Source organism: Poecilia reticulata, linkage group LG22 (genome assembly GCF_000633615.1).
Source record: "Poecilia reticulata strain Guanapo linkage group LG22, Guppy_female_1.0+MT, whole genome shotgun sequence".
Lineage (NCBI taxonomy): Eukaryota > Metazoa > Chordata > Actinopteri > Cyprinodontiformes > Poeciliidae > Poecilia > Poecilia reticulata.
The window spans coordinates 14,650,619-14,677,349 of NC_024352.1; the positions used below are offsets into that span (position 1 = coordinate 14,650,619).

The 26,731-nt window shown below is 37.1% G+C and overlaps 1 protein-coding gene across 5 annotated transcripts in view; it reads left to right on the forward strand.

Moving 5' to 3' along the window:
* Nucleotides 1-26,731, forward strand: part of myt1lb (myelin transcription factor 1-like, b) — a 134,247-nt gene that overhangs the window by 55,191 nt on the left and 52,325 nt on the right. For all 5 annotated transcript variants that reach the window (XM_017302503.1, XM_017302502.1, XM_017302504.1 and 2 more), the window contains exons 3-4: nucleotides 8,463-8,508; nucleotides 11,304-11,337. In XM_017302503.1, coding sequence (XP_017157992.1) covers nucleotides 8,463-8,508; nucleotides 11,304-11,337 — 80 coding nt within the window. The remainder of the gene's footprint in view (nucleotides 1-8,462; nucleotides 8,509-11,303; nucleotides 11,338-26,731) is intronic.

A 26,731-nucleotide genomic window follows, 5' to 3' on the forward strand; every position in this document is an offset into this window, starting at 1 on the left:
AAACTAACTGTCAAACTTTGAGTGAGAGGAAAGGGTGTATCTAGAATCTCTTGGGTCTGCTGATAATATTCATTTTGATTTTTTTTCTTCTTTTTTTTAAATAGAATTTTTATGTGATTTCTTTTTTGATAAAGCCTCCAAATCAGTTCTGTTTTGTCTGCCTGTTGGATTACAACTATTTGATACGACACAAAAATGCGAGATTGACTTTAAATTAAAAAAAAGAGTTCTGCAGATGTTCAATACGTTTTTGTAGTGGAATTCTGTCAAAATAAATTATAAGTGTTCATAAAGGGAATCAAAGCTCAAAATGGCCTAATGCCAAACATTTAATAATAATATTACAATACATTTTATATGAAGCACCTTTCAGAACAGCCAAGGGCACTGTACAAACAAGTTGGTTAACAAACGCATTGTGACACTTTCGGACACGAAGACCCTCTAAAATCAACATCCACTGAAGTAGATCTGCACCAACCAGAATTATTTAGACAGATATTTTCTTCTGTCAAGCTTCATATATATGAAATGACTAGTAAAGAAACACAGAAATAAGAAAAGAGCAGAAACAAAAAGAGTGGAGGCAGGGAGGATGGAAAGAATGTCATTAGTAAGAAAGGAAACCTCTTAGTAAGGTTCCTGTCTTCCTTGAAAGAAGACAGGAAGAAGAGAGGACAGCACAGCAATGGGAAGTTATGAAGGACAGATGGAAAGGGAGGATAAAAGGTAGGATCAAAAGAAGGATGGGAAGGACACATAATAGGAATGAAAGAAGAAGAGAAACATAATAGGTAGGAAGGAAGGAATGGCTCAAAGTAGTTAGGAAAGAAGAACATGAGGGCATAAAGGAGGAAAAACACAACATCTTCTGGATTGTTTGGGAACTCTGACTCTAAAAACAATCTGTGCTCTTCACAGATGCTCTCTTTCCAGTCAAGCTGAGCTTGTATCATTTTCTTTCCACTTCACAACTGGGCTACTTTGTGTTGGTGTATCCCATAAAGTTCCTACAAAGCACAGTACACTGAAGTTTGTGGTTGTTGCAGGACAAATGTGGAAAAACTGATGTAAACACTTGTGGAAGGACCTCTATGCATTCTGTGGAGAAAAGCCTTCACTACAGCTGCATCTCGGCATCGCCAGGCCAGCTGATAAATAGTTTTATTGTGCTCAAATCACAGCTTCTCTCGCTCTAACCGCTTCTGAGTGCTGCACAGCTGCCCTTCCCCAGCCAACCACAGCCATTTTCCACAGTATTTCGGAATCAGTGCCAAATTTTGGCCCGTCTGCCTCCGTCACTTTCACCCTCTTTCTCGCTCAGCAGCCACTCAGATGCTATCGCCACAACCCTTCACACTAATTCAGATGCACTTAGCATCGCTCAGGCACACGTGTTTGCTGTCACTACACGATGCATGGTGTAAATATGTGTTTGAAGTGAAATTCGATAATGCCTGTGCAGCTTTGCACTGCAGCTCTGTGCAGAACAGCAGCCAGCCTGTGAATGTGAGCATGTGTGTGACTTAAGGTGGAGCTGGGAGCCACATGACTGAAGCACGTTCTCCCAAAAACTGACAATGACACAACTTGCTAAGACTGATGTCTGAGAGTCCCAACTCCCTCATTACCCAATAGGAAATACTTCTACCATGCAACATATTGCAATAATAATAAAAAAGTTTTATTTGTTGTAAAAATCCATTCTTTTCGATCAAAATAAAAAAAACTTTTTATTGAAGACATTCCGCGCAAACGGTGAAGACCTACTAATAACAAGCGAAGCCATTTTAATTTACATTTTACTTTCTATTGATGCAGTCTTCGATCAGTGCAAACACACACGCTATTTAAACAGCTGCTGTTTGCAGTATCTCTGTGGAATCAAAAGTTTATTTTACCTCCCTCTACACGACACTTTTTAAAGTTAGAGCAGAGGCTTTATATGAGTCTCTAGAAAGTGAAAAATCTTTCTGAAACATTAACTACATGATATGACTTTATGGAAGAAAAAATATATACGTATGCAAATTTAAAACTTGTAACGACATTCTGACCATTGTAAAAACTAAAAAGTCAAGTTGAATATATCGTCCTGGAGTTTTTTAAAATCCTGTTTGCTGCAGGTTTAAAGAACTGAAGAGGAGGGAATGAAAAGGTAAATAATCCCATTGAAAGAATAGACTGATGATTGCTTAAGTCAAATGTAATTTAAAAAAGTATGTTTTCGAAAACTTTTCACAATAAATTAATACCAGGCTTTTATTTATTTTAAAATGTATTCTTCATCCTCTTTCTAAAATAATGGCCCTAATCATTTTTTGCCTTTATCTATTTATTTATTTAATTATTTGTTTTTGCCAAAAACATTTTTTCAAAAGGGGTGGTTATTTTATTTATTTTTACCAAAATGTAGAAAATTGGCCAAAGTTTTTTCTTTTTCTACAAAATAATATCTTTTCATTTATTACCTTATAAATAAATAAATTATTCTATTTATTTATTTATTTATTTATTTATTTATTTATTTATTTATTTATTTATTTATTTATTTATTTATTTATTTGTTTATTTATTTATTTATTTATGTTTACCAAAATGTAGAAAAACATCCAAAGCTCATTGTGAGAAACATACAAAATGGTACAGGTTCAATCATCTCTATGACTCTTGAAGCTGTGGGATCAACATAACTGTGTGTTTATTTGTCTCGGAATATAAAGCCATTGATCCAGGGGGTCTAATTGAGACACAGATGGGGGAAGGAGCGGGCCTCAACTAATCCTCAATAAGCACACTAACCTTCATTACAGCTGTGACATTTTTTCATGGGGTCCTAAGAGACCGTAAAAGCCAGACAGGGTATGAAGGGCTGCGACATACGGTGAGCCACAGTGGCGTGCGGTACGTCAGAGGCCTGCGGGTTTCCTGGGCTCAGCTCTGACGGGAAAGTGGAGGCGAAGAATTTGCTGCTGCTGTTTTCAACTATTCAGCTGGATGCCATGTTAAAGACTTGGTTACAAAAATCAGAGCTGGTATGTGACTGTGGACTTGTTACATTTTTATTTAAATCCAAAGCAAATCTTGTTCTTGTGTCTAAAAGCTTAGACTATTTATTTATTTATTTTTACCTCCTTTTCATTTTAATTCATTCAATCCCTAGCAACTGTTGAACCCAAATGTCGCATCAGTTCTTAATGGTTAAAACCAACAGCTAATATGTTCAAATCTTGCAGCTGACTTAAAGTCTTCTCTTAGATTCTTCTCTTTTCTCCTTGTTATATTAATCGGCTGCCAAGTCAAGTGTCGAGGAACATCAATGTACATGAAGCAAAACTGGAGTTAATACCAATACATCTTCACTGTGATGTGAGCCACTGATGTCTGGAAAAACATTTCTAAGCCTCGGCTTCAGCCAGCTGGCAGCTGTTGATCGCTGAATCTGATCAGGAACAGATAAGTTTGGAGGATGGCATGCGAAGCACATCATAATGTTCCTCTTCAACATGTTCTACTTTATCCTTGATTTATTTTGAAAATGGAGCAGTAATTCACAAAATTAAATTTTCCACACTATGAATTCTCCCTTTGGACTACCCTTCAAGACCATCAGATAAAGTGGATGTTTTCTTAGATCAGTAGTCATTTACTAACACGTTTCTCTTTTAAAACACAGCTGTTGCCTTTTATTTACCATTTGTAGCAAAGGTTTGACATACAGCTATAACATTGTCATTCTTTTTTTTTTTTTAATGAAGGGCGCTGCTTGATCATTTAATTTACTTAATTAGGAAAAATTTAATTAAAGCAAAATTTTATCTTCCTATAATGTGTCACAAGCGATCCTGGTAATAAAACAGAGCTTTAAAAGAGTTGCATCGCATTGAAACAGATTTTTTTTTGTTCTGTAACATAATAAATGCTATAAAGGCATGATCTCTCCACCCCACTGGAATGTTTTTTTTCCTAAAGGAGGATTTTAAATGTTCTTGAACTGGAACAAACAATGTTGAAGTCCATCATTCAACAGCATAACAGATTTTTTTCACAAGAGGTATACATTCAAAACAGCTACCTCTCCAAGGTCAAAGTACATAGTGTTGAGGAAAATAGCAAGAAACCCAAGAACTCTATCTTAATCGCTACATGCATCAGTTAGCATGCAAAAGGTTAAAGCTCAGATGGAAAAAGGCTGAAAAAATGGCTTGTTTGGAATGGCTTTCTGGAGAAAGGATGTTTCCTCTCTAATGTATGTAGCATCTTTATTTTGATCTGCAATTGTACATCTAAAGGAAATCACAAGACAGATAAAATATGTTTCCCACAGTACCTTGACTGGGAAGAAACCAGCATGGCATAGTACTTGGGATTCACAGAGTTTGGTTTGTTTTACATCCTCATATTCTGGATATTTTGCAGTTATTGAATCTATCACAAACTCCTATGTATACTAGATTATTCTAGAGCCAATGTAAAAATGTAGGACACAATGACTAAGAAAGAAAAACAAAACGAAACATCATGTTATCAGTGGCCCAGTCAAAGTCCAAACCTCGACCTGATTAAAATGCTGTCGCAGAAACAAATGCCAAATAAAATATCACTGACATGAAGCAATTTTACAAAAAGTAGACTCAAAAATGTCTAGGCCATATTTTGAGAGACAGATTAAGTCTTCATGTTAATACAGGCAATAGTTTAAACTATTGAATAATGGGATTTACTTATTTAAACCCACAATAATATTGAAAGTCATTGTGCAATTTGTTTTACTCCTTAACTGTACATTATATGTAGAAATGGCTAAAATGCGTGTTTCACTTCCTCATCTACGGATTCTTTGCCATAACCAAAATCCCATATGTTGCTTCCTTCTTTTCTACACTGAGAAGATTTATAAGCTATCTTTGTGTTTCATCTTTTTACTTTTCTCCCGTTGAAACATTTATAGGCATTCATAAAGAAACACACCATTAGTACTGAGAGGCTCTACAGTAAAGCAAGCATGCTGTTAATAAATCATGTTGAATAAAAAGAGACACCCAAACACGGCCCCCGTCATCTTCCAATCCTGGCAAGCATGAATATTTAGAGGCATCTGGAAATAACAGAAGAATGTTCATTGGCATTCAAGTTCCTTCGCAATTTATGATCTGTTGTTGAGGTGATAAAGCTATATAGGAAAGAGATATGTAGGTCTGATAGCTGTAAAAGATGTCAGGAAAATGCTTACTCTGGTGTAAAAACAGCTTGAACGTTCTGGGTCATAAACCAGTTTTTAGAGGAAAAATCAACACAACTGCCAAATGAATATACAAAACAGTCTCGAAATTTATTGGGACACTAGAACAAAAGAGGCCAAATAAAATTCACAATAAATATTTTTGGCATTATTTCAGCCAAAAAATAAGAAAAATGGTAAAATGTGAATATTCATTAAACATATCCTTGAGCCTTTTTGGAATAGGGTTAACAGTGAAGATTTTGAAGGCAATTCCCAAACTTATCTATTAGTCAGCTCATCAGTTCTGGCAAAATATGAGTCTCTGTGGAATTTATGTTGATTTTGAGTAATTTCCAAGAAAAAAATAATTCACCCCTGGCAATTCAATCATTGTAATCACAGGCCGCATAAGAAACATAGTCACTGTAATTATATGATGCTCTTGCATCATATAATTACAGCATTATAAAGCCCTTAGATCCAGATACAAAAAAAAGAAGTAATTTGTATCTGGAATGAAAAATGTGAAGTATAATATAAATTGACAAAATTATTGGTAAGAATACATTTTCATCAAAATCATTTTAGCGTCTTCAGGTTGATCCTAAAAAGCTGTGGTGAAGTGAAAGCAACTTTAGTGGTTTGATATCATGGATACAAAAAAGCATCCATGATATTACAGACAGATTACAAGTTAAGTACAAACATTACAGACATTACAAATAAATTTATTTGAACTGTAAAAAAAAAGAAAAAATCTAAGTAATCTCTGCAGATTGCATCAAATGACGCACTTAAGCACTCACTCGTCAAATGTAGTGACAGACGATAACATACATTGTGATACATTTACTTTGTCATCCCTCATACAGTAAGACTGCCTCAGGGCGGCCGAGGCTACTATTCAGTAACTTGCCATTATCAGTGTGTGAATGTGTGGGTGAATCGGGAACGACTGAATGTAGTGTGAAGTACTTTGGAGCACCATACAAGTACAAGACATTTACAGGCCATAATGAGCATGCATGTAGCGACAGTGGATAGGAAAAGCTCCTATTGAACAGGAGGAAACCCCAGCAGAACCTGACTGAGTGAACGGCCATCAGTCTGGGGGTTTGAACAGACAAAGCATATACAAAAGAAGCACTTTTCTTTAACATAATGTCAATGTTAAAATATTAAAGGCAGTAGTAGCTCTTTCAGTGGCATTTTCTTGGACAGAAACATAGCCAGGTAAATATGCTATATGCTGGTTTCCATACTTGTTGAATAAAAAATAGCACTACTGATGTCCTACTTCAGGAAGGTAGCACAACTAAACAGAGCACTAGACACGATTTAGCTTTTCTGAAGAAAGAAAGCAGAGACAGAACATACAGCTGAAAGCTGAAATAACACTTGTAATTAAACATTGGAGAGTAGTAGGAGAATGTAGCAGAGTGAGAAAAAGTGGATATTGTGTCCTCCAGCAGCCTAAGCCTGTAACTTCATAACTACGTAGAGTGATTTAAGTTATCTTGAGCTATTTCTCAGACAATAAACATGTTTTCGAAGAGCAGGCAATGTATGTATCCTCAGAAGAAAGAAGATTCCTACCTCCACCTACCTTAATGTAAAGATTACTAAAAGCTGTTTCAAATTTCATCACTTCAGCATAACAGATATTGAAAGCTAAAAAAGCAACAAGGAAAAAAAAATTATAAAAAACCTTGGAAAAATTGTGTGTTGAAAATGGACTCTAAAAAAAATGTCACTTTGAAATTAGCCAGAATACTTCGTCACATAATAGTCAGAAGCAAGAGATCTCTAGAGCGCTTGCTTCCTCAAGAAAGCTGTGAGAGAAGACACATCTCAGCTGGGCCAGTCATTTCCAAAACGTCTCCACTGGGACACTGGAGGTCAATATACTTAAATGGAGAAGTATATTTAAAAGAAGGCTGGGTTGTCGATCAGAAGGATTGAATCTTGCTAATGACACCACAGAGACTTTGGGGAATCATTTATTGACCTCTTGGAGAGAAGCTGATACTTTTTGAGTGAAAGAGAGACGTTTTGGCACCCGGTGGTATTGATGGTTTCAAGAAAACATTTTTAGATTTAAAAGACTTTTACAAAACCTTTAAATTCATTTTTAGAATAACAGGGAACAAATTCTGTTTAAATGATATGTGATTTGCCAAGAATGACCTCAACGAATTAAGGTTACATATAAGCTAAGGACATCTTCTTGATCATGCTGTGGGATCTGTAATGTAGCTCAACCCGCAAAATCTTTGTTCAACCCTGACATTTTCCCCATGTTCTTATGTTAAAACCAAACGTTCAATGTGTTTATTGTGACTTTATGTTACAGAACAACAAAGTTGTGCATATGTTAAATTGGTTTGCACTTCTTCAAATAAAAATATGACGAGTGTGGTATGCAGTTAGTGGATAACTGCAAATACAATCTGGTGCAACCAGTTGCCTTCAGAAGTGATCTACTTAGTAGAGTCCATTCAAGTTTAATTTAAAGTCAGTTTGAATCCAGCGGCTTTCTGAAGGACTCAGGTTTATGGGATAACATAAGCTTGAAAACTAAGTATTTAGTAACTTGACAGAATATGGAAAAGTTCGCTGCAGTAAGCATAGGTACTTTTAAATATTGGGAGGATGTATTTGGTATTTACACTTTGAATAGGGTTGAAATTATAATTGCTTGTTTTATGTATGTAACCCTTTGCAATCTCAAGATAAACAGGGCATTGTAAATAAAATCTATAATTATTAAAATTCTGTTTTGAAATGGTTGCTGGCACATTTATTTTGCCTAAATTTACTTGTTTGAGTTAAGTATCTTGCACCTTTTTACTTGTTAACGTAAATACCTTAAATTAGTAAGATCTGGGATGTAATGTGGTCTGCAGCTACAGGCTACATGGAATCCTATCTAATGCATGCTGGGTTCATGTCAATTCATCAGATGGGCTCACGCAAAGAGGCTTTTCGGGTTACATCTATCCAGTAAGAAAATAAAATAAGAAAAATCGACTGTGCAGTCTCTAAATCACTTTAATCATTCACACTAATGCTGCCCATCAGTCATCTACATGAAACCTTCTGGCACATCAGGTGCTAACTGAAATGCCTGACAGGGTGGAAATAGCACTCTGAACCTGAGAGAACATGTATCCAAATTAAAGATAATTTCACCGGTCTGTCTGTTGTGTTGAACAGCTTGTTTGTGCCTTTTTTGCAGATGGAGGTGGATGCAGACGATAAGCGCCATCGCACACGCTCCAAAGGTATCTGCACAGATACACACAGAAACACACACCTCTATTCAGGGTGACCTTCACTCTCCCAACACAAACACGTATATGCACACAGACACGCAGATCCTGAGCAGTTACACTCCAGTTGCTTTCTCTCGCTGGTTCACTCCTCCTCTATCTTCGCTTTATATGTATCTAGCAGCAACAGAAGTCCACCTTCTCAACGCCTTGTTCAAAAATAAAACATTGGCAGGAATCGCAGTGGCACGCACCACAAATCGGAATAAACGGGAGGGTTTCATTGAGTAGATGCCTCTCATTTTCAGTTCACAAAACAATGGCTCCCTTTTACGTTGTTGACAAAGCTGAGGACATTTATTTTCTAAGTGAATAAAATTAAATGAAACATTAAAAGGCTGCTCAGTCCACTCTAACAAGCTGAGATGATGCTCCTCTTGCTTCATCTTTTAATACCTGTGTTGAAATACCTAACATTGTTTCCCAAAAGGGGAAAACAAACAACAGCAAAAAGATACGTTTAAATTCTAAAAATGTTATGAAAATCTCAAAAGTTATGCCCTCCTCCAGCAAGATGTCGGCTCATAAAGTATGCTGATGCTACAGGTCGTTTTGGACTATGTAAGCTACAGTGTTTCCTTTCTTGTGTTAAGCTGTATAACTTCCCATATAAACATGACTAAATGTTCCTTAATTTTCAAGGCCACACTTTAGATATGACATTGTGACTCATGGTTTTTGTACAATATTTAGTCAAAAGTAATGTCCAAATATTCGATTTCTACTGGCAGCTGAAGCAGCACATTTGTTTCATCTAATGTGCCATTGAAAATTTGAGTTGAGTTGAGATGGTTGTTTATCGACAACAAAATGCCTCCTTGATATAATGAGGTATAGAGTTGAATTTGTATTTGCAAAGAAAAAAAATGAGTAAATAAATCGCAGCTGTTCATCACTACACATGTCCTCCAACCAAACTGTCACACATGACTGCAAATTGACTTACACTCAGGCTATTTCCCTTGGCAATTAACTCACTGAAATATGAGTTGTGCTCTTACCATAAAGATGCCCTTTGGATATCATGAAAAAGTTGCATTTAATATAATTAATTTTAACCTTAATTTCCAACGAGTACGGGCATACGTGAACTTACGGACTTAGAAGAAAATAAATATCCTTTACTTTCCCACTGTGGGGGAATTCAGGTGTAACATCAGCAAAGTGTTACGTAAGTCAGGCATGGTTAACACGTACAAAATTACAAGAATAACATACTGTATTGTAAGGGCAAAATTACAACACAAAATACTTTTCAATTATCAAAAATGGCAAATATCAACTCAGCATGATACCTGTATAGACAGTTAGTTCAATGGGAGGAGATGTTAGTCTTGTAAAACACAGTTGACAGCTTGGATCTTTTCCTCATCCTGGCTCAATGTAGACATTGTTTAGAAGTGTCAACCCTGATTTAGAACATCGTGACTGACATTCACTGAAATTTTACTTTTATAAATACTATAACTCCTCTTTGGTTTGGAGGTGTAGACAGTATGTGTTTAAGCAAAATATTGACTGTGGTTGTACATTTAAGACCAAATTGCACCTGCTTTTTGGTCTAAAAGTCAACATTTATTTGACATTCAAATCTGTTCTGGATTATAATTATAGATGTGAATAAGTCAACATTCGGCAGGTAAAAACAAACAAGAATATAAAGGGACTGATGTCATAATTACAAACCTATCACTTTTAAATGGCGAGTATTGTCAATTTTTATTTTACAAATACAAGCAAATCTGTGTCCCCAATAATTATCCAGATATAATCTTACAGTGTTGTGCCATTTCTACTTTTACAAATAAAAGTATGTTGCCATGATAAAAGTGTATGACAATCCTTGCAATCCACAATTCATATATATACATACATAAAATCTGTACTCTATGCATGACATATAAATGAAATTACAAAGACAAAATGATTTAATGTTTGAAAAAAATGCCAAGGTCTAAGGCAAAGCTATGTAAAGATTTAAATGAGGTCTGTGTGCAGCCTCAACATTGATTGCTCAGTGGATTGCTATTGATCAAATGACTTGTTCTTATACGTCAAACATCTGTGATGTGTGTCAATTACAAATGACACCATATCTCTTCTGAAACTGAATGAGATGATTTGCATATTGCTTCTTAGATGAGGTGCCCAAGATGAAAAATCTGGTCTTTTATCAAATGCTTTTGCTTAAATTTCTCACTAAATTAGTAAATGTTGCCAAAATTCTACTTTTATGTAAGCCACCAAGTTATGCTTGTGGGTGGTCAAAACCTCTTGCCTTGAAAAGTTATATAAATAGATTGGATGGTGGTTGTCACCTGTTGTGTGGGGAAAAAAAAAATTAAAATATTAGAAAAATATATTTAAAAGCAATAAATGAAGAAAAAAAACTTGTATAATTTAGCATGTAGTACATGCTAATATATGCAAAGTTATTTAATCTAAGCCATTTAAAAAGATTAAACACAATACATTTGTATTTGTGAACAGAAATAATGAAAATATATTTTTTAACATCAAAATAAAAAAAAATTTATTAGACGCTGACTGACTAATTCCCACGTTTCCAGCTTTAAGTGTTTCAAGTGTTTCACGGTTAATTTATTTTATGGCAAACCTACGCAGACGAGAAGTCACAGAGATCAACATTTCAGCAGGTTCCCTTTATGTGTGTTATGGCTTGTGTGTTCAGCTGGAGCCGGTGCCGTTTCATAATGATTCTCTCCGTCTCTCTGCTTCTCCCTCAGTGCCTGTGGATCCAGCATTAACAGAACTTTTCAGGTCAGTGAGAATGGAAAAGCGCCTGGCGCTCATGTACGCACACACACACACACACACGCGCACACGCGCACACACACAATTTGCCTATTGTTGTCTCAGCGCAGAGAGATAGAGAGTACCAGTCACCTTATTACCAAACGGATATGTTTCCTCTTTTTCTCCTGTTTGTCCTCACATGTGTGACATAAGTCTGATCTACCTTTTTTTTTTCTTTTGTTCCTCTTTATTTTTCTCTTCAAGCCAGCTTTGTGGAGTGAAAGTCTCTTTCCCTTTCTTAGGCATTGTCATTGTCAGAACACATGATTGGAAGAAAACTGACAAAACAAGCCACAATTTGTTGCAAGTTTTGCCAAGAATTTGATGATTAATCAAAAAGTAGTCGTTCCACTCTTGGTCGCAACAACTGCTTTTACGCATTTATGATAGCTGGCAATGTGTGCTCCTCCTCACTGTGGAGGAATTTTTTTAAGTGAAGTTTGTAAATTGACTTACTGGTGAGTTAAGTATCACTGCCTTGGCCTGAGGGTTGAATATTCTCCATCAGGACTTTCTGGTATCAAGCAGAATTCGTGGCTAAGAATTCATTCAAGTCATCCAGCTGCAGACCAACACACTACCACCACCATGTTGGACTGTTCTTCTTTGAGTCTCTGGGTTAGTTTGAACCAAATGTTACGGACCAAATGTAACAGGGAGGGGAAAAAAGCTCCTCTTTCCTATTTATTCTCAGTAGTCCACAGAACATTTTTCCAAAAGTCTTGGAGATCATGATTTTTTGCTATTTTGTGGCGAATTTGAGAAAAGCCATTTGTCCAAGCAAGTGGCTTTGGTCTGGGAACTTTTCCAGGGAAACCATTTTTCCTCACTCTCTTTTATTGTTAAATCATGAAATCTAAGTTTTCCTTCGGCAAGTATGTTCAGATTAGATATTAAGTTAGGATTTTTTTTGTAAGCCGGAGCCTCCTGGGAAGGTTCACCACTCTGGCATGTTTTCTCTATTTGTTGATAAAAGCCCACACTGTGGTTTTATCGCATTGGAAAGCCTTAGAAATATCTCGGTGATCTTCTCTACCAAGATGCTAAAGAATTTAAAAGAATTCTTGAATTTCTTTCGATTTTACATTGTGCTGCTATTGAAAATCTTAGCTGACAGTTACAGTTACAAGCTACATAGTAACTTGTCTTTGTTCTGGTTAATGAAACTGAACACAAAATTGTAGGTGATTGTAGTTAAATAATGATTTAGGAAGTGCATCAATTACATAATTTCCAAACTAAATCTTGTATTATAGCTGGTTATGTTTGTGTAATATTATTTTTTATGACCTGAAAAAAACATAAAATAGAGCTATTGTCACACTAAAACTAGGATTTTATGTAAAGTGCAATGACTGCTCTTCCTGATGTATTTGCAGCATTATAAGATTTTGGCCTTCTGTCAAGTCACTTAAGACTATTGTTGGTCTCCTGTGTGTTGTTTTGCTGCGGATGCATGGAAAATGTCAGTGAGCACACAAGCAGCAGCCGACTCTAGTCAGGTTAAGTAGAGTTAGTAGCAGACAGTGGACAATCCCTGCAGCGTCTCCTACCTGCATCCTCTCTCTAGCCTTTTTACAGGAGGCTTGAGAGTATTTGTTACTGTTTAAAGCTCCGATGCTTCTAAATATTTATAGGTCTGGCAGGATGGAGGAGATCCTTTGTCAGCGTCTTTGTTTAGTCTGATAAAGGGTGTGTGTCTCCTTTCTTTTTATTCTACAGAAGTGTTTTTGGATTCCAGTTTGACAAAGCTAAGGTCTTAGCTAACTTTTTTTTTTTTTTCAAGAACATAATTGCTGTGATTTCGGCAGCGTCATCTGATTCATTCTGTCTGTCTGAGCTCTTGGAAGATCTCATACGGGATTTTTTAAATGCCACCCAGGGAATGTTTGATGCTGATGGAAATTACGTTTTTATTTTTTTCAGAATTGTTTGTATTTACTACAAACATTTACTTTTACCGAAGTATTCTAACAATGTTTTAAATGATTTCTTTTGTACTGTTTAAACCCTGAGAAAGTATAAATGGTTCAATAAGCCGTATGCCCTTAGAAACATTAAATTAATCTGTGGGAGACACTATATAACGCCCTTCAGAGTAAAATTTGTACAGTATAATGTTGTATTTCCAGTATTTTTGTTTTTCTTTAACATTTTCTGAATTAGTTGCGAGAATGCCAAACAGCGAAGGGACATTTGATACTTTCCAGACAGCCGGCTCTTGTGGCTCCTAAACAACTGTTAATTTATGACCATCTGTAGCCTCCTATTTTGGCTTAACTTGGTGAATATGAATGTTTTGTAAATCCTTTTGCATGTAATATTTTTTTATGAGAAGCCTTATAACTGCTTTTCACAAAATTATAATTTTGAATTATTACATATGAATTATTATTTGAATTGATTACCTATGTACAATACATATATAATCTGTTACGAAACCAGGCGTTCTTACTGTTGTGCACTATGTCATGTAAACTTTTAATTTTTATTTAGCACAAAAGCAAACACATACCGAGAAGTACCATAATATTTGGGAACTGCGGCCAGATGCTGCTTTGATGCAGCATCTGGCCGCAGTCCATCGTCTGAGGCGATGGACTGCTATACCTCTGTTCTACTTATTCTTTTATTTAGACATGGATTAACTTTATATGATTTAATGAGAACATGAAATAGATTCCTGATGCATACTGTCAATTTTGTGAAAAGATTTCCCGCATGTTATTTAAATACACACCCCCGTCTTAAGCTAGACTCAAATGGAAGACTAACGCTAGGACTTCAGCTTTTTGCTGACTACCCAGTGTTCATTGAAGCTTTCTATTCAGGGTGCTTGTCAACAGTTCAGTGTTTGATAGTTTGTTCTGCATGCTAAAAGAGGTTGGAATACATGTCTGTATTCCACATATAGTTATTTTCACTGGTATTTACAGAGAGCTGTGTGTAACCCAGTTGGGAATTCATGGGTGGATTCTTCAGTGTCCTCTACTCGTCTTTGCAAGTTGTTTCCACCCCAGTAATGTGTAAATTTTATTTTGTCCTTGGCGGTGTTAGGACGTGGTTGCAGCTTAGATAAGCTTCCCAGCCTACCCATGTATCAATAAATAATATTCCACCTCGAAGATTACTGTGTAGCCTTTAGCTGATATTCATAGATAATACAAGCCGGACTCTTCCAATCCTTCATCCACCCTCCTCTCACAGCCTATCCTCATTTCCTATCATTCTCTCACTTTTCCTCCTGTCTCGCCTTCTTCTCCTCACCGTGCTGGTGCCTGCAGATAGTAATTAATCAGGGGATCGATGTGAAGCCTATCTCCAGGCTGGGGCGTCTATAATGTCGATAACACTGCTCGATGGCCTCTCTCCCCAAAGAGCTGCTAGTCTTCGGGGCAAACATGCCCGACTTTGCATCATGTTCGGAGCTGTAAGTGTCTTAATGTGCTTAAATATGACATCCTATTTTTCTTCGTTTGCTTGGGAATTTAATAGGAATTATGTTTTTGTAAGGAACTGTTCTAAAAGGAGACTTCATTTCCCATCTTGCATATTTAAATTACAATTGTAGTGCTGATTCAGTGTGTACAGTGTTTTTATTTGGGGGCGTGGGGGTTGTGTCTAGTTTAATCTTGATCTATGTTTGTAGGTCCTATTCAAATCCACACATCTTATTTGTTGTATAGTAAAGAAATTAACATTTTTGCTGTTTGAGAGCTCTACATACTACAATTTTATGCACAATACATTTTTCTGAAAAGGCTTTGGTCAGCCATTTCAGACTATATCTACCTCATCTTTCTACCTCGTTTCTCTTTTGGTACCTATAGAACAAAACCAAACGGCAGGAAAAATGTTTGTCCATTTAACTAAACATGAGGAGACGTATGTTTGAATTAATTGAATTAATTATTTGAAGTTTTCTTAACCCTTCATTGTGAAAGTTTCTAACAGTTTTAGAGTCATGTGTCAGTGACCAGAAAGACCATAGTCATAGGAAGGTCATAGCAGCATCATGTTTGTAGCATGGCTGTGTGGTCATCACGTTGTTACAATTCATGAGTGTCACAGTATATTTATAGTAGTGACATAGGAAGATAATCATATCAGGGTCACAACATGGTCATAGTGGGGTCATAACATAGTCATGCAATGGGTCAACCAATGCAATATTCACTGATATAAGAGCTGTCACTGCTTGCCATAGAGATGATAAAATCATTAAGGTCTGCCATAAAATAAAATCCATACAATCCAGCAACATCTCTAATTATTCACCTATAAATTAAGTAGGTTATTCATCGGTGTACTTTCTACAAAGAAATGCCTAGAACTACCATATAAAGGTACTTTTAAACCTCAGTTTTCAGGTACTGCAGAATTCTGTTCCAGTAAGCAACAGAAATATATTAAGATGAATAAACTTTGGACTATAATTTCCACAACTTAGCTGCAGATTTTAAAAGGTTTTCCTGAGGGTTTTCAAATAGCATTGCATGTGCTCATACACAAGTACGTCAGCTGAGCCCTGCAGTCCATTTTATAGACTCTGATTAACTTTTTAATTCAGTTTCATACATTATATATAAGTCAGTAATGGACCAGTTACAACTCTCATGGCTTCTGGGTTCTTGTCAGACTTTTTACTCACCAACCCACCATTTTGACTCTTGAAGTACAGAGGAGTTCACCAGCTAATGTGTGTGCTTTTGTCGCTCCAGTTGAAGTAGGGAAAAGGTTGATAATAATGCATCCTTTTGTATTAAAAAATCACAACTCTATGGATGAATTACTTTTACCAAAGAATAAAAATAAGGGTAAATTTAACAGAGGCCCCTGTTTTTAACCTCATTTTGCTTTTCAGACAATGGGCAGGGTGGAGAGTTTGTGCGACACTCAAAGCCCCAACTATAAACATTCTCCACACATCTTCCCTCTCATTTGCATATTTACAGTCTGCCATGCTAATCATGTTTATTGGGGTGTGTAAGTACGGCGCATGAGTTGAATAGCAAATGCTATCTTTGTACTGGAGACTTTATAGTGAAGTCGCTAGGATGAAAAAAGAAAGTCTCCCCATTTCCGGAAATAAATGGTTTCTCCTGCGGTAATCCAATTTCAAAAGACAAAACAGCCGTCTTACATAACTAGGACAGAACAGGGTCTTGCTAATTATGGTGCTAATGCTCAGTGAAGAATTCCCTTCGTTTTTTTTTTTTTTTTTTTTTTTTTTTTTTAACAAAGGCCAAGATTTGTGCAGATATTTCTGTGCAGCTCAGGAARMGGAGCKGTAAMATTTAGACAGAAATATATCTGAACCTCCCATCTGAACCTCCCATTATGCAGGACTGGAGTGTTTCTTAATTTTCCTGCACATTATTCAAAATATTCTTCCGAAAATTACACACTGGTGAATGTCTCAACACCGCAGTCTGGTTAAAGGAGATAAATAGTTAATTCCCTTGATATACATGGTTAATAAAACTGTCAGTTTTAAAGATTTCAGTAAGTTTCTTCTTTGGAAGATAGACATTACATCATCTATCTTGCGTTCTTTGACTTTATTTTATTTTTTGTGATTAGATAAAGCAGATCACTGCTAAAGATTTCCACCTTTTTACTTGATGTAATCTGTAGTCACTGCCTGTTATAATAAAAACATACTTTAATGAAACAAAATTGGGTCTACATGTATGGATGTTTGTGCAACATCCATACATGCATACTATATTTTACTACTTTAGGTTTTTGCTTCTCTGCTCTTGCTTTTTGCAGAATGTTATATTACCTTTGCTTTGCTCTGTTCATGGTCATTTCTTCACAACGCCAGCCTCGGTCTTGCCTGCGAAACCTAAACCTGTCGCTGCAGCTCTGACGGACACTGTCGTATTGATTTGAGAGCAGGAATGAAAAGCTTTTCCCCCCCTATTCTCCATCGCCGCCTCTACGCCAACACGCGCGCGCAAACTGACGAGCAGATCAGATAATTAAAGAGAGCTAAAACAAACAAGAAGATATCAGTTCATCGCTTCGCCTGAGATGCCCTCCCATCTCACTCTCTCTGGGTTTGGTTTCTCTCATTCCTCCTCTCTTCTCCTTCCTGCCCCTTTTTTGGTTTCCCTACCCCTTCTAATGCTCTCTTCCTCCCTTCCTTCCTTTCTTTCTTCCGTCCTTTTCTCCGCTTACCCCCTCCTCCTCCTCCTTCGGCTGTCTCAGGCAGAGCTAATTCCCTCTTCAGATGGTGCAGCTCTCATTTGCATACTTATCAAAGTATTTGGACTATCCGACAGAAGCTGTAGGAAGGTGGGGTCATTAATATGTTAATTAGCTCCTCCGTTCTCTTCCCCCCTCTCCTCCGCCCCAATTTTGGAGCCTTTAACGTTGGTGCATCCATATTCTCCACCTCTCTCTGCACTTCACATTCAGCTTTCAGGTCCTGAAAATGCCAAAAGACTCTGCAGACATTAACATGTTGTAGTAACGGGGCATTCATAATGTCTTTATGCAGACTACACACACGGTATCTTCCATTTTGCAGCAAAATATAATCTGGTTGCACAATTTCAAATAATCTGTTCTGGCCCTACACTGACAAAAGAGAATAGTTGATCCAACTTTAAAAAATGCTTCAATTAGTAACAAGTAATTGCTTTAAATTTAGCCTGGACAAATTTAAGTCAGACATACTCAAATCGTTTAGTTTCTTTCAAATAGAGACTGAATTTTATTTAAAATCAAAGTTTTAAGTTCTTTCACATCAATAACAGAATTTTCCAAAAGTATATTATGACTCATTTTTAAAAATATAGCTTAACATAAATAATTTTATATGTGTGCTCTTGCAAGTTGTTTTAGTTTTCCAAACAGGATTAGGATGGGAATCGAGAACCGGTTCTCAGTAATTCAATTCCTTGAAGTTGTTAAGCTGATTGCTTAACGATTCCGCTTATCAGTTCCAGTAATGTGTGATGTATTGCACATGCTCCATATTTTGCTTTAGAAAATATCCAGGATGGCATCGCGGCCAAAGCACTTCAAAATATTTTCTTATTTCACAGAAACAGGTGATGCTTGGACCAGTTGCAACATGTTAAAACTTTGCTCACATTAAAAGGACGACATACCTCCAACATCCTCAAACATTTGACACAACTTGGAACCAGTTTTTAGTTTTGTGAAGTGTTTGATACATTGCTTGCATTAAACTTAATAAATATTTTTTGGCAACTTCATAAGGAATTTTTCTACATGCCTAGGGTTGTGAATGCTTATGAATACTTCTTGGTTTTGTCAGTAGCTTTCTAGATTGTAGAGTGAAGTAGTATTGGTTTTTTTGTAGGCAACAGCTGCAGTTTATCAAACAGCTCAAACCCTATAAGGAAACTTTATGTGAATGTTTACATTATGTATTAATTTATAATATTTTCTTAAACACAAAAAAATGCAAAATCATATTGGTGCCAAAATTATAATGTGGACTGGTTGTTGTCAGTGACATTTTTAAATATGCCGTTCAAAATTACTGATGTTTGAAGTCAGACTTGTTTTAAATTATGAAAACTTTGCTTTAGTCATTACTGCCTTCCAAGTAGCCATTAGAATTGCTTGGCTCTGTGTCAGAAAGTTAACATCTGAGAGGTATTGAATACTCATAAGTAACACAACTCCTCTTAAATAAACAAAATGCACACTCCCAATTTTTGACGCAGTCAGCAGTCGATTCTCAAGAGAAATGGCGGTTGGACTGTGGTTGGTACTGAGGGATTTATCTTCTGTGAATGTCGAGCAAAGTTTATATCATAATATGAGACGTAGGGTATTAAGGCTGCAGTAAACTTAATTGTTTTACTTAGTTTTAAAGTAAAACGTACATTTTAGATGGAAATTTTGAATTTTAAGTTAACTGAACTCATAAAAGTAAGTTGTCATCACCACTCGAAAAGAATTAAGTGAGCTGAGCGTAATATCAGCTACCGTGCAAAAACTGTTAAGTAGAGTAATATCTTGATGGACACACCTGAGGAGTATGGCAAGCAGTTAAACTAGATGTGTGCACACAGTTTGTTTCCTAAGAATAAAACATTACGATTTTCTCTATGAATAAATGTAACATAAGTTGAAAAAACTGATGCAATTTTCAGAGCTGTGTGTGTATTTTTGTAGTCTATGGAGGAAAAAAAGTTTGAAACATTGAGTTCTTTGTATTTTTTCCATAAACCTCATCTGCTTTCATTTCCATAGCATACTTTAACAGAAGTGTGAAGCATTTCTAGGTGTCTTCTTTTTCTTCTTCAACATTTATTTAACCAGGATAGAGCTCCTTGAGATCAAGGATTTCTTTTACAATTGTCCTGGCAATCATGCAGTTAACAGTTGGTTACAAAAAATACAATACAAATGTATTTGGAAAAAAACGTAAGCCAGATTAAGGAAAAAAAAATGCTTACTGAATAGGACCAGCAATATATTTGAAGATAAAAAATGTGTCACGAAATATATGTACTCAATATCAATACTGCAGTTAGAAATGGAAAAGTAGAATGCAAGTAAGGGTCAGCAAAAAATATTTGGCACTTATCAAATGAAAGTGTGTTTCTAAGGTATTCTTTTCCAATTCCTAAACATGCTTACGGGCAAATTCTGGAAGTGTGCTTCAATTCATTGGAGGATATCGCCTTTTATCAGCCCTTTTTCATGTGTGCAAATTTATCGAAAACATTGTTTTACATTTAAACCACCAAAATTGACAAGAATGTTTTTTTTTTATTATTGTGACAAGATGGAAAGATCTGAAGGATAAATTCCTTCAAAACAAAAGTGAAATAAACTGTAGTGGAAGCCTAAGAAAAGCATCATAAAAGGATATGAGTGATGTCACCGAGTCACAGTCAGTAGTTTGCACGACCACAACGGAGCGATGTTAACGTCTTTAGGAAACTTTCAACTTAATGATGGCATTCGTTCTGGCACTGCTTTTACTGGAAGAGATTAAATGTGCTTTATTCAGAAAAAAAAAAAAAAAAGAATGAACACGGTCGAAACCGTGTTTAGGACACCCTGACCTGGCAACCTTTAAGCAGGAAAGCTGAAAAAGTCACATTTGCAAATTACTATTCCCATTTGATAGCTGTTTAATGTGAGTCAGCAGTTGCACACAGAGATCTATCTCTGTGGAGACTGACTCATTATTGATAATATATCACTCTTCCTTCCCTGCAATATATCAATATAAACAAAGGCTCCTATCCTAACCATATAAACCAATATATTAGACTGAGTTGTATCTGCTACCTGGTTCTGTTATTATTCTGCATGAGCCTGCTGCAGGCAGAGAGTATCCACTGTGTATTTGTAGTTATAGCAGATATAAGCAGTGCAATGCTGCAGTCTAACCCATCTAGCCACTTCTAACTTTCCAATTTGCTGCCCTGTAATGCTGAAAAATTACTTGTTTTCCCCCCATATTTTAAGTTGAAAAAGTTTTGTTAGCTCTTTTAAATCAAATCAGGACTTTATCAGAGTAAGAAAAAATGAACTCTGATAACTGTGTCTTATTTTAAGTCAGTCTGGTCCAATACTGTTGCTCACCTAAACAGTTGGTGTAAGAATGCAAACAATGAGCTTCTCAAAGCTAAAAAGATCTGAGGGAAAAACAAAGAGATTTTGGAAGGTAGTATGTGTTTATTAGTTTATCAGATAAAAGCTATGGACAGACTTTTATATATGAGATTAAACAGTTGAAAGTCCCTTTGCAGCAGAAGAGACACATTGTTAATTATGAGGTTAATAGGTCAGCCATGCAGTTCTTGTTCTAACAAGGTTTGGTTGGCAGTGCGCTGCAGATGAGTCGACACTGATGCACGTGATTGACTAAGATGCTTATGACAGGCATCAGTGTCTGACGTTAATTAAAAAGGCCACGAGAAGGTAAAGCAAACGCTGGAGTTCATGTCCTGAATACGATTTAAACTTTGTGCCTTAAATTCGATATGCAAAGTAAGCAAAATTTACACAGTTCACACAAAGGTGCTTTTGGTAGTAAGCTTAAGTTTAAATTGTTAAAGATCAGAATAATCATAGAGAGAGAATATAAAGCTGGAGGGTTCCAAATCTGGAAACAGTCATCTCAATGCTGCTGCTGTTTTCTTTTTTTCTTATCACATTATTTTAAAATTTTTCTGGGTAAACTCTGTCTTTTTTTTTTTGCACCTCAGAATTCATGCAGATTGACTCTGTGGGTTTTTTTTAGGGAACATTAAACCTATGTCTCATTATTGGTGGTTTTGAGCCAACATTCAAAACCACCAACACTGAGGATTTGAACATAATACTTTTAATGTCTCCTTCATTGTTGTTGCTCTAACGCTGCTGGTTGTCTGTATGAAAAAGTTTGTCACTATAACTCCAGATAAGTCACTTTAGAAAAAATCCACAGTTGTTTGCTTATGGTTGCCAACAACATGAAAGAAACTGCCAAGAAAGCAAGAGATCTGTAATTGGTCAAAGTTTATCATTTACTGGTAAATTTTCTAAAGCCCACAGGAGGTGAAGAGGCAGTTTACAGCCACTTTGAGTACGATATGCTGAAAAGTATTTATGGAGGGTTTGCTCCACATTGTCTTCCCAGGCTTTGCAAATAGGAATTCAAAATGCTTCTTTTGTTCACACGACCTTCTTATACCGTCATGATTTTATCTACTACAAAGATGTGGTGTTTTTCTAATAACTAGTCATTTTATGTGTTTCCTTTGTTTGATTTGTGAGACATCGGAGGTGGGCCGGGGGAGAGCACATTAAAAGAATATTTAAGGATTTGATAATGATAAATGAAGAATGAGGACAGAACCCAAGGATAAGATGCAGCGAGAGGAGAAGAGCGCTCACCTTGCTCTCAGCAACAATAAAAGCCTCACAAATCCACCTGGCCTTGCCACTGAAGACATATTTCTCTCTGCGTGCCAAAGCGAGAAGGTGTTCAATTTGGCCCACACGGGGCACGCTTGATAATTACTCTCACTTTGAACGCAATTTCCTGGCTGTGGGTAATGATTGACAGATTGTATCCCTGGTGTCAGGTGGCCAGCCACGCCCCTCCCGACTACGGCAGAAATTAGAGAACAGCGGGGGCTAAATTACACCTTAGCAAAGACCTCTGGCAGGAGGACAGGAAGGGAAGCATGATGAATGAGAAAACGATCGGAACAGAAAGGTAGACGGGTGAGTCGCACGGGAGCACCAAGATGATTGGAGGAATAGCTCGGGAACACATTTGTAGCTGCACATGGAGGCATGCACTGAGGTAATGGGTCTGCAGTACTATTGGAGTGCAAGGGGAGAGACACTTAAATGCCATTTCTGCAGCTGGGATGCTGTTTACTTCCTCGCGCGCGCACGCACGCACGCACCCCCACGCACACACACACCTACTCCTTCCACTTTGTCATGCACTGAAAGCACTCAGACTGATATGCGAGCAGCTAGAAACCAGCAGAGTGGCACAATGACTCAACGAGTTCAGCAGCAGGAAGTGGACAAGCAGAGTGACAGATCATTGTAGGGATAAACATAACTGGTGGACATCATCTTAACAGAAACCACTCTCGCATCAATCCTCTTTTAGTCAAACAGTATGGCACCCAAAAGTGGGCTGTACATTCATTTTTGTCAACAAAGGTAATAAAAGGATCAAAACTATCCATGAGTTGGCCACACTTGCAAGCATTGTGAGAGTTTTCACACTGAACTACAATAGCTTCTGGTTTAGCTCCAAAAACCACCTCGATCCAGAAGCTGTTATAAACACTTCAAACACACATATATCAGCTGCAGGAACTGCAGAACCGAGGAAAAATAAAAAACAAACGTGCACACTGGACATTTAGTGGTCTCTTTGTTAGGTTCACTTGTCACTAGTAATGGTGATAGTAATAGTTTAGTCAAGTGCCAGTAACTTATTCATTTAGGAATCTAGATGTGGTTACAATAATTTACTGTAGCTCAAACTGAACATCAGCACAAACAAGAAGAACAAGGTTTTAAATGACTTGTGCCAGATGTGCTGCTCTGATAGTTTCAGAAATGGAAATGTCAAACTCTGACAATCCCTCAGTTTACTGAAAAATAAATATCAAACAGATTCAGGAGGGTGTCTTGCTTGAAGTGCTCATCATGGTAATAGCACAAACAGAATTTAGCAGAATTTTGTAAGTTGTGACTTTGCACATGCTTTAGGTTAGTGACAAATAAATGGGGTGTTTTTGCAAAAATTTATGAAAATGCTTACATTTGTAATGGTAGAAGAGAAAATAACATCTGATGTTATTTTTACGTCCTTTACAACATCCTAATTTATTTGTCTTTTTAAGATACTCCTTGGAAAGAAGTCTATAATTTAAGCTGTAGTATTGTTTTCTATGAAATGGTTTCATGTCTTTCAGAAATATTTTAAAGTTTCCTAAATTTAGCCACTCCCCCCTCCCCCACCACTTGTACTTGACTGGCATATCCAAGCAGATTTGCTTAAAAACATTTTCTGAATCAGTGCTATGAATGGGTCCAAGTCATTGTACTGTTGATCAGTACTGCTTCAAGAGCTAACATGTCAAATTATACTGTATTTACTCATTCAATACTTCAACACAGGAACCACCATAAGAATAAAGTTTTGAATCAAATATTTTGCACACTTAGACAAAATTTATATTTTAGTCTTTTATATTGTAGAGATAAATATATCAAAATAAATATATTTTTAGATTTGACAGTTCACAGAACTATTGACAAGCTATAAATTACACTGTTGAGGTTGTTGTTCAAATTAGAGATGTAAGTCAGTGCTAACTTTGCTAATAGAACAAGTGGTGTAAAGTAAAGCCATCAATTCAGTTCAGATTTTTTACATTGCGCCATTAACAAAATGTCATCTCCAAGCACTTCATAAAAAATAGTCAATTCAATTCAATCATACATACAGTCCAGTTGATCCTAGTTGATCAAACCAAGCAGTCAAGTTCAGTTTATCTTTCAAACTAGTGAAAAAGTTTTCTGTCTAAGGAAACCAAGCAGATTGCATCAAGTCATTGTCTTGCAGGATTCACTCCTCCTGGACGAACATGTAGCAACAATGAACAGTTTCTTGCATTGTGTCAATGTCTTTGCAGCAATCCCTCCTACTGAGCACATATGGTAGGGAAAGGAAAGCTCCCTTTTAGAGGGAGAAACCTGCAGCAGGATCTAGTTCAAGATTGTGGCTAAAACTAATTTACAAATGTAGTCCTTTGGCAGGTTACACACGACTGTACACACTGAGCAGTTATGGCCGCACTCATAAATAATTAATAACCTTCTTTAAAGCTCATTATATCATATACCCTGTCCCGAGTCTCAGCAATCTGAATACAGACTTAGCAGTTTTATGGCATAATTCAAACATAGGCATGAAAGGATTGACCTGAGGCTTATTATGTATTTAGCAATTTTGGTAAACAATAATGCAAGCTGTGATATGTGTATCGTTGGCAGTGAAAATTCTGGATTAGAGCATCTCTACTTTTTATTATTTTCTGTGTTATATGAAATTATATTAGAAATTCTACAGAATGACATTTCTTCTTCTTTAGCTCTGTATACATCTCTTTAGGTTTTATTTTGTATTTATCCTCTATCTTATTAGCAATTTGTGCTAGATCTCCTCTGGGGACTACCAATGGAAATTAGCCAGTGACTACATCTTCTCTTTTAGGGTTGACATTCCTGCGCATGAACCAAATAAATAAATTCAGACAAACATTGCCTTAATGTTACTTCCCACGTTTAAACGTATTTATACGTAGATGTAGGTATGAAACCACTTGTAGTCGCGCTGAGACGGTCCATTGAGTGTTTGCAGCCAAGACAGATGGTGAACTTTAGGTCCACCTCTTCCTGAGTAAAGTGCTACCAGGCTGACATGAAGGGCTCTCGACTGAAGCGGCGCCCTCCGAATAGACTCTTCACCTGGAGAAAGAGAGCAGATAGAGATACACACTCACACATGCTGCACATCCATGCTTACGAAAGACCTCTCAACATGATGACACAAATGTAGACATGCGAGTTATACGCGCACACGCACGCACACACACGCGCATGTACACGCACACACAACCTACTTCACATGTAGAGCAGCATTCCCAGCTGAGTGCCGCTCTCCAACCTGGCAATTTCAGCGGAAAGAAAATCCAACTAAAGTACACAGGGCCTCATGCTGATTTCGCAACAGGGGGCTTGAATGGCAGAATGGCCTCACTACAGCCCTCGTTACTGATCCGGCAAGATCCAACTCATCTGGTTCAATAGCACTCTGTCACTGGCTCTTATGTGTGTGTGCACATGCAGGCAAAGCTGGATCCCGTCCCCCCCACACCCCTCACAATCTTGTTGGATTGCAACAGCAAGATTCAACCCACATGCTTAAACCTAGTTGAGAGTTGTGTCTTTATACGCATCTCAGATGGAGAAACATAATGTACATGCTCTCAAATGCACCTAACAGGGAATGTTTTGGGTGACATTTAGTTTCTAGGTTGCACAAGATGCTCCTATAAATGAGTCATGAGTAAATCTGTGAGGTGTGAATAATAGATGGGAGGAGAAGTAAAAAACAAAGGAGTGCTGTTATTATTTGTTAATAAGACACTCTGGAGCATCACTAACTAGATCTCATTACCTCAATACTCGCAGGCATGCATACCACACACACACGCACACGCACACACACACGCCCCACATGCCAAACACATACCGAGGTCTCTCATCCTGCGTGACTATTTTTACCTGTGAAGCCTGTCGTTGCCTAGCACTCTGTAATTACATCCCACACTTCTTCTCCAGCAGATGATTAGAAGCAGTGATGGATGGGTTAACACTGTCACCTAAAGATGCCTAGGTGCAAAGCTAATTATGCGACCATGCATGTGTCATATACCTGATACACGTGATAGCCCTGTGGAATGAGCACGATAAAGGTGGACGCTGCGTCTTCTGTTAATTAACAGATAAGACATGATGAAGGAACTCCGCCGTTGATTAATAGATTTTTGGAGCTCGGTGTCTCAAACTCTTGACGGCAGAGTGACAGACACAGTTCCTTCACTTTCTCGTCGTCCTCCATGAAAAACAATTTCAAAAGTGCTCGGCTCATTTATCACTCTGCACTTTATGGAAAAAAATGTCTAAATGCACACTGTATTTTCGCTCTCCCAACCCCCAGAATAGATATGGATTTACTGTCATGTAAGGCGAGTGAGCTTTGTTTTGTGTCTCTGCATAGACAACTGTAGCACTGTTGGAACCTGGGGATTGGAGTGTGTGCTTATAC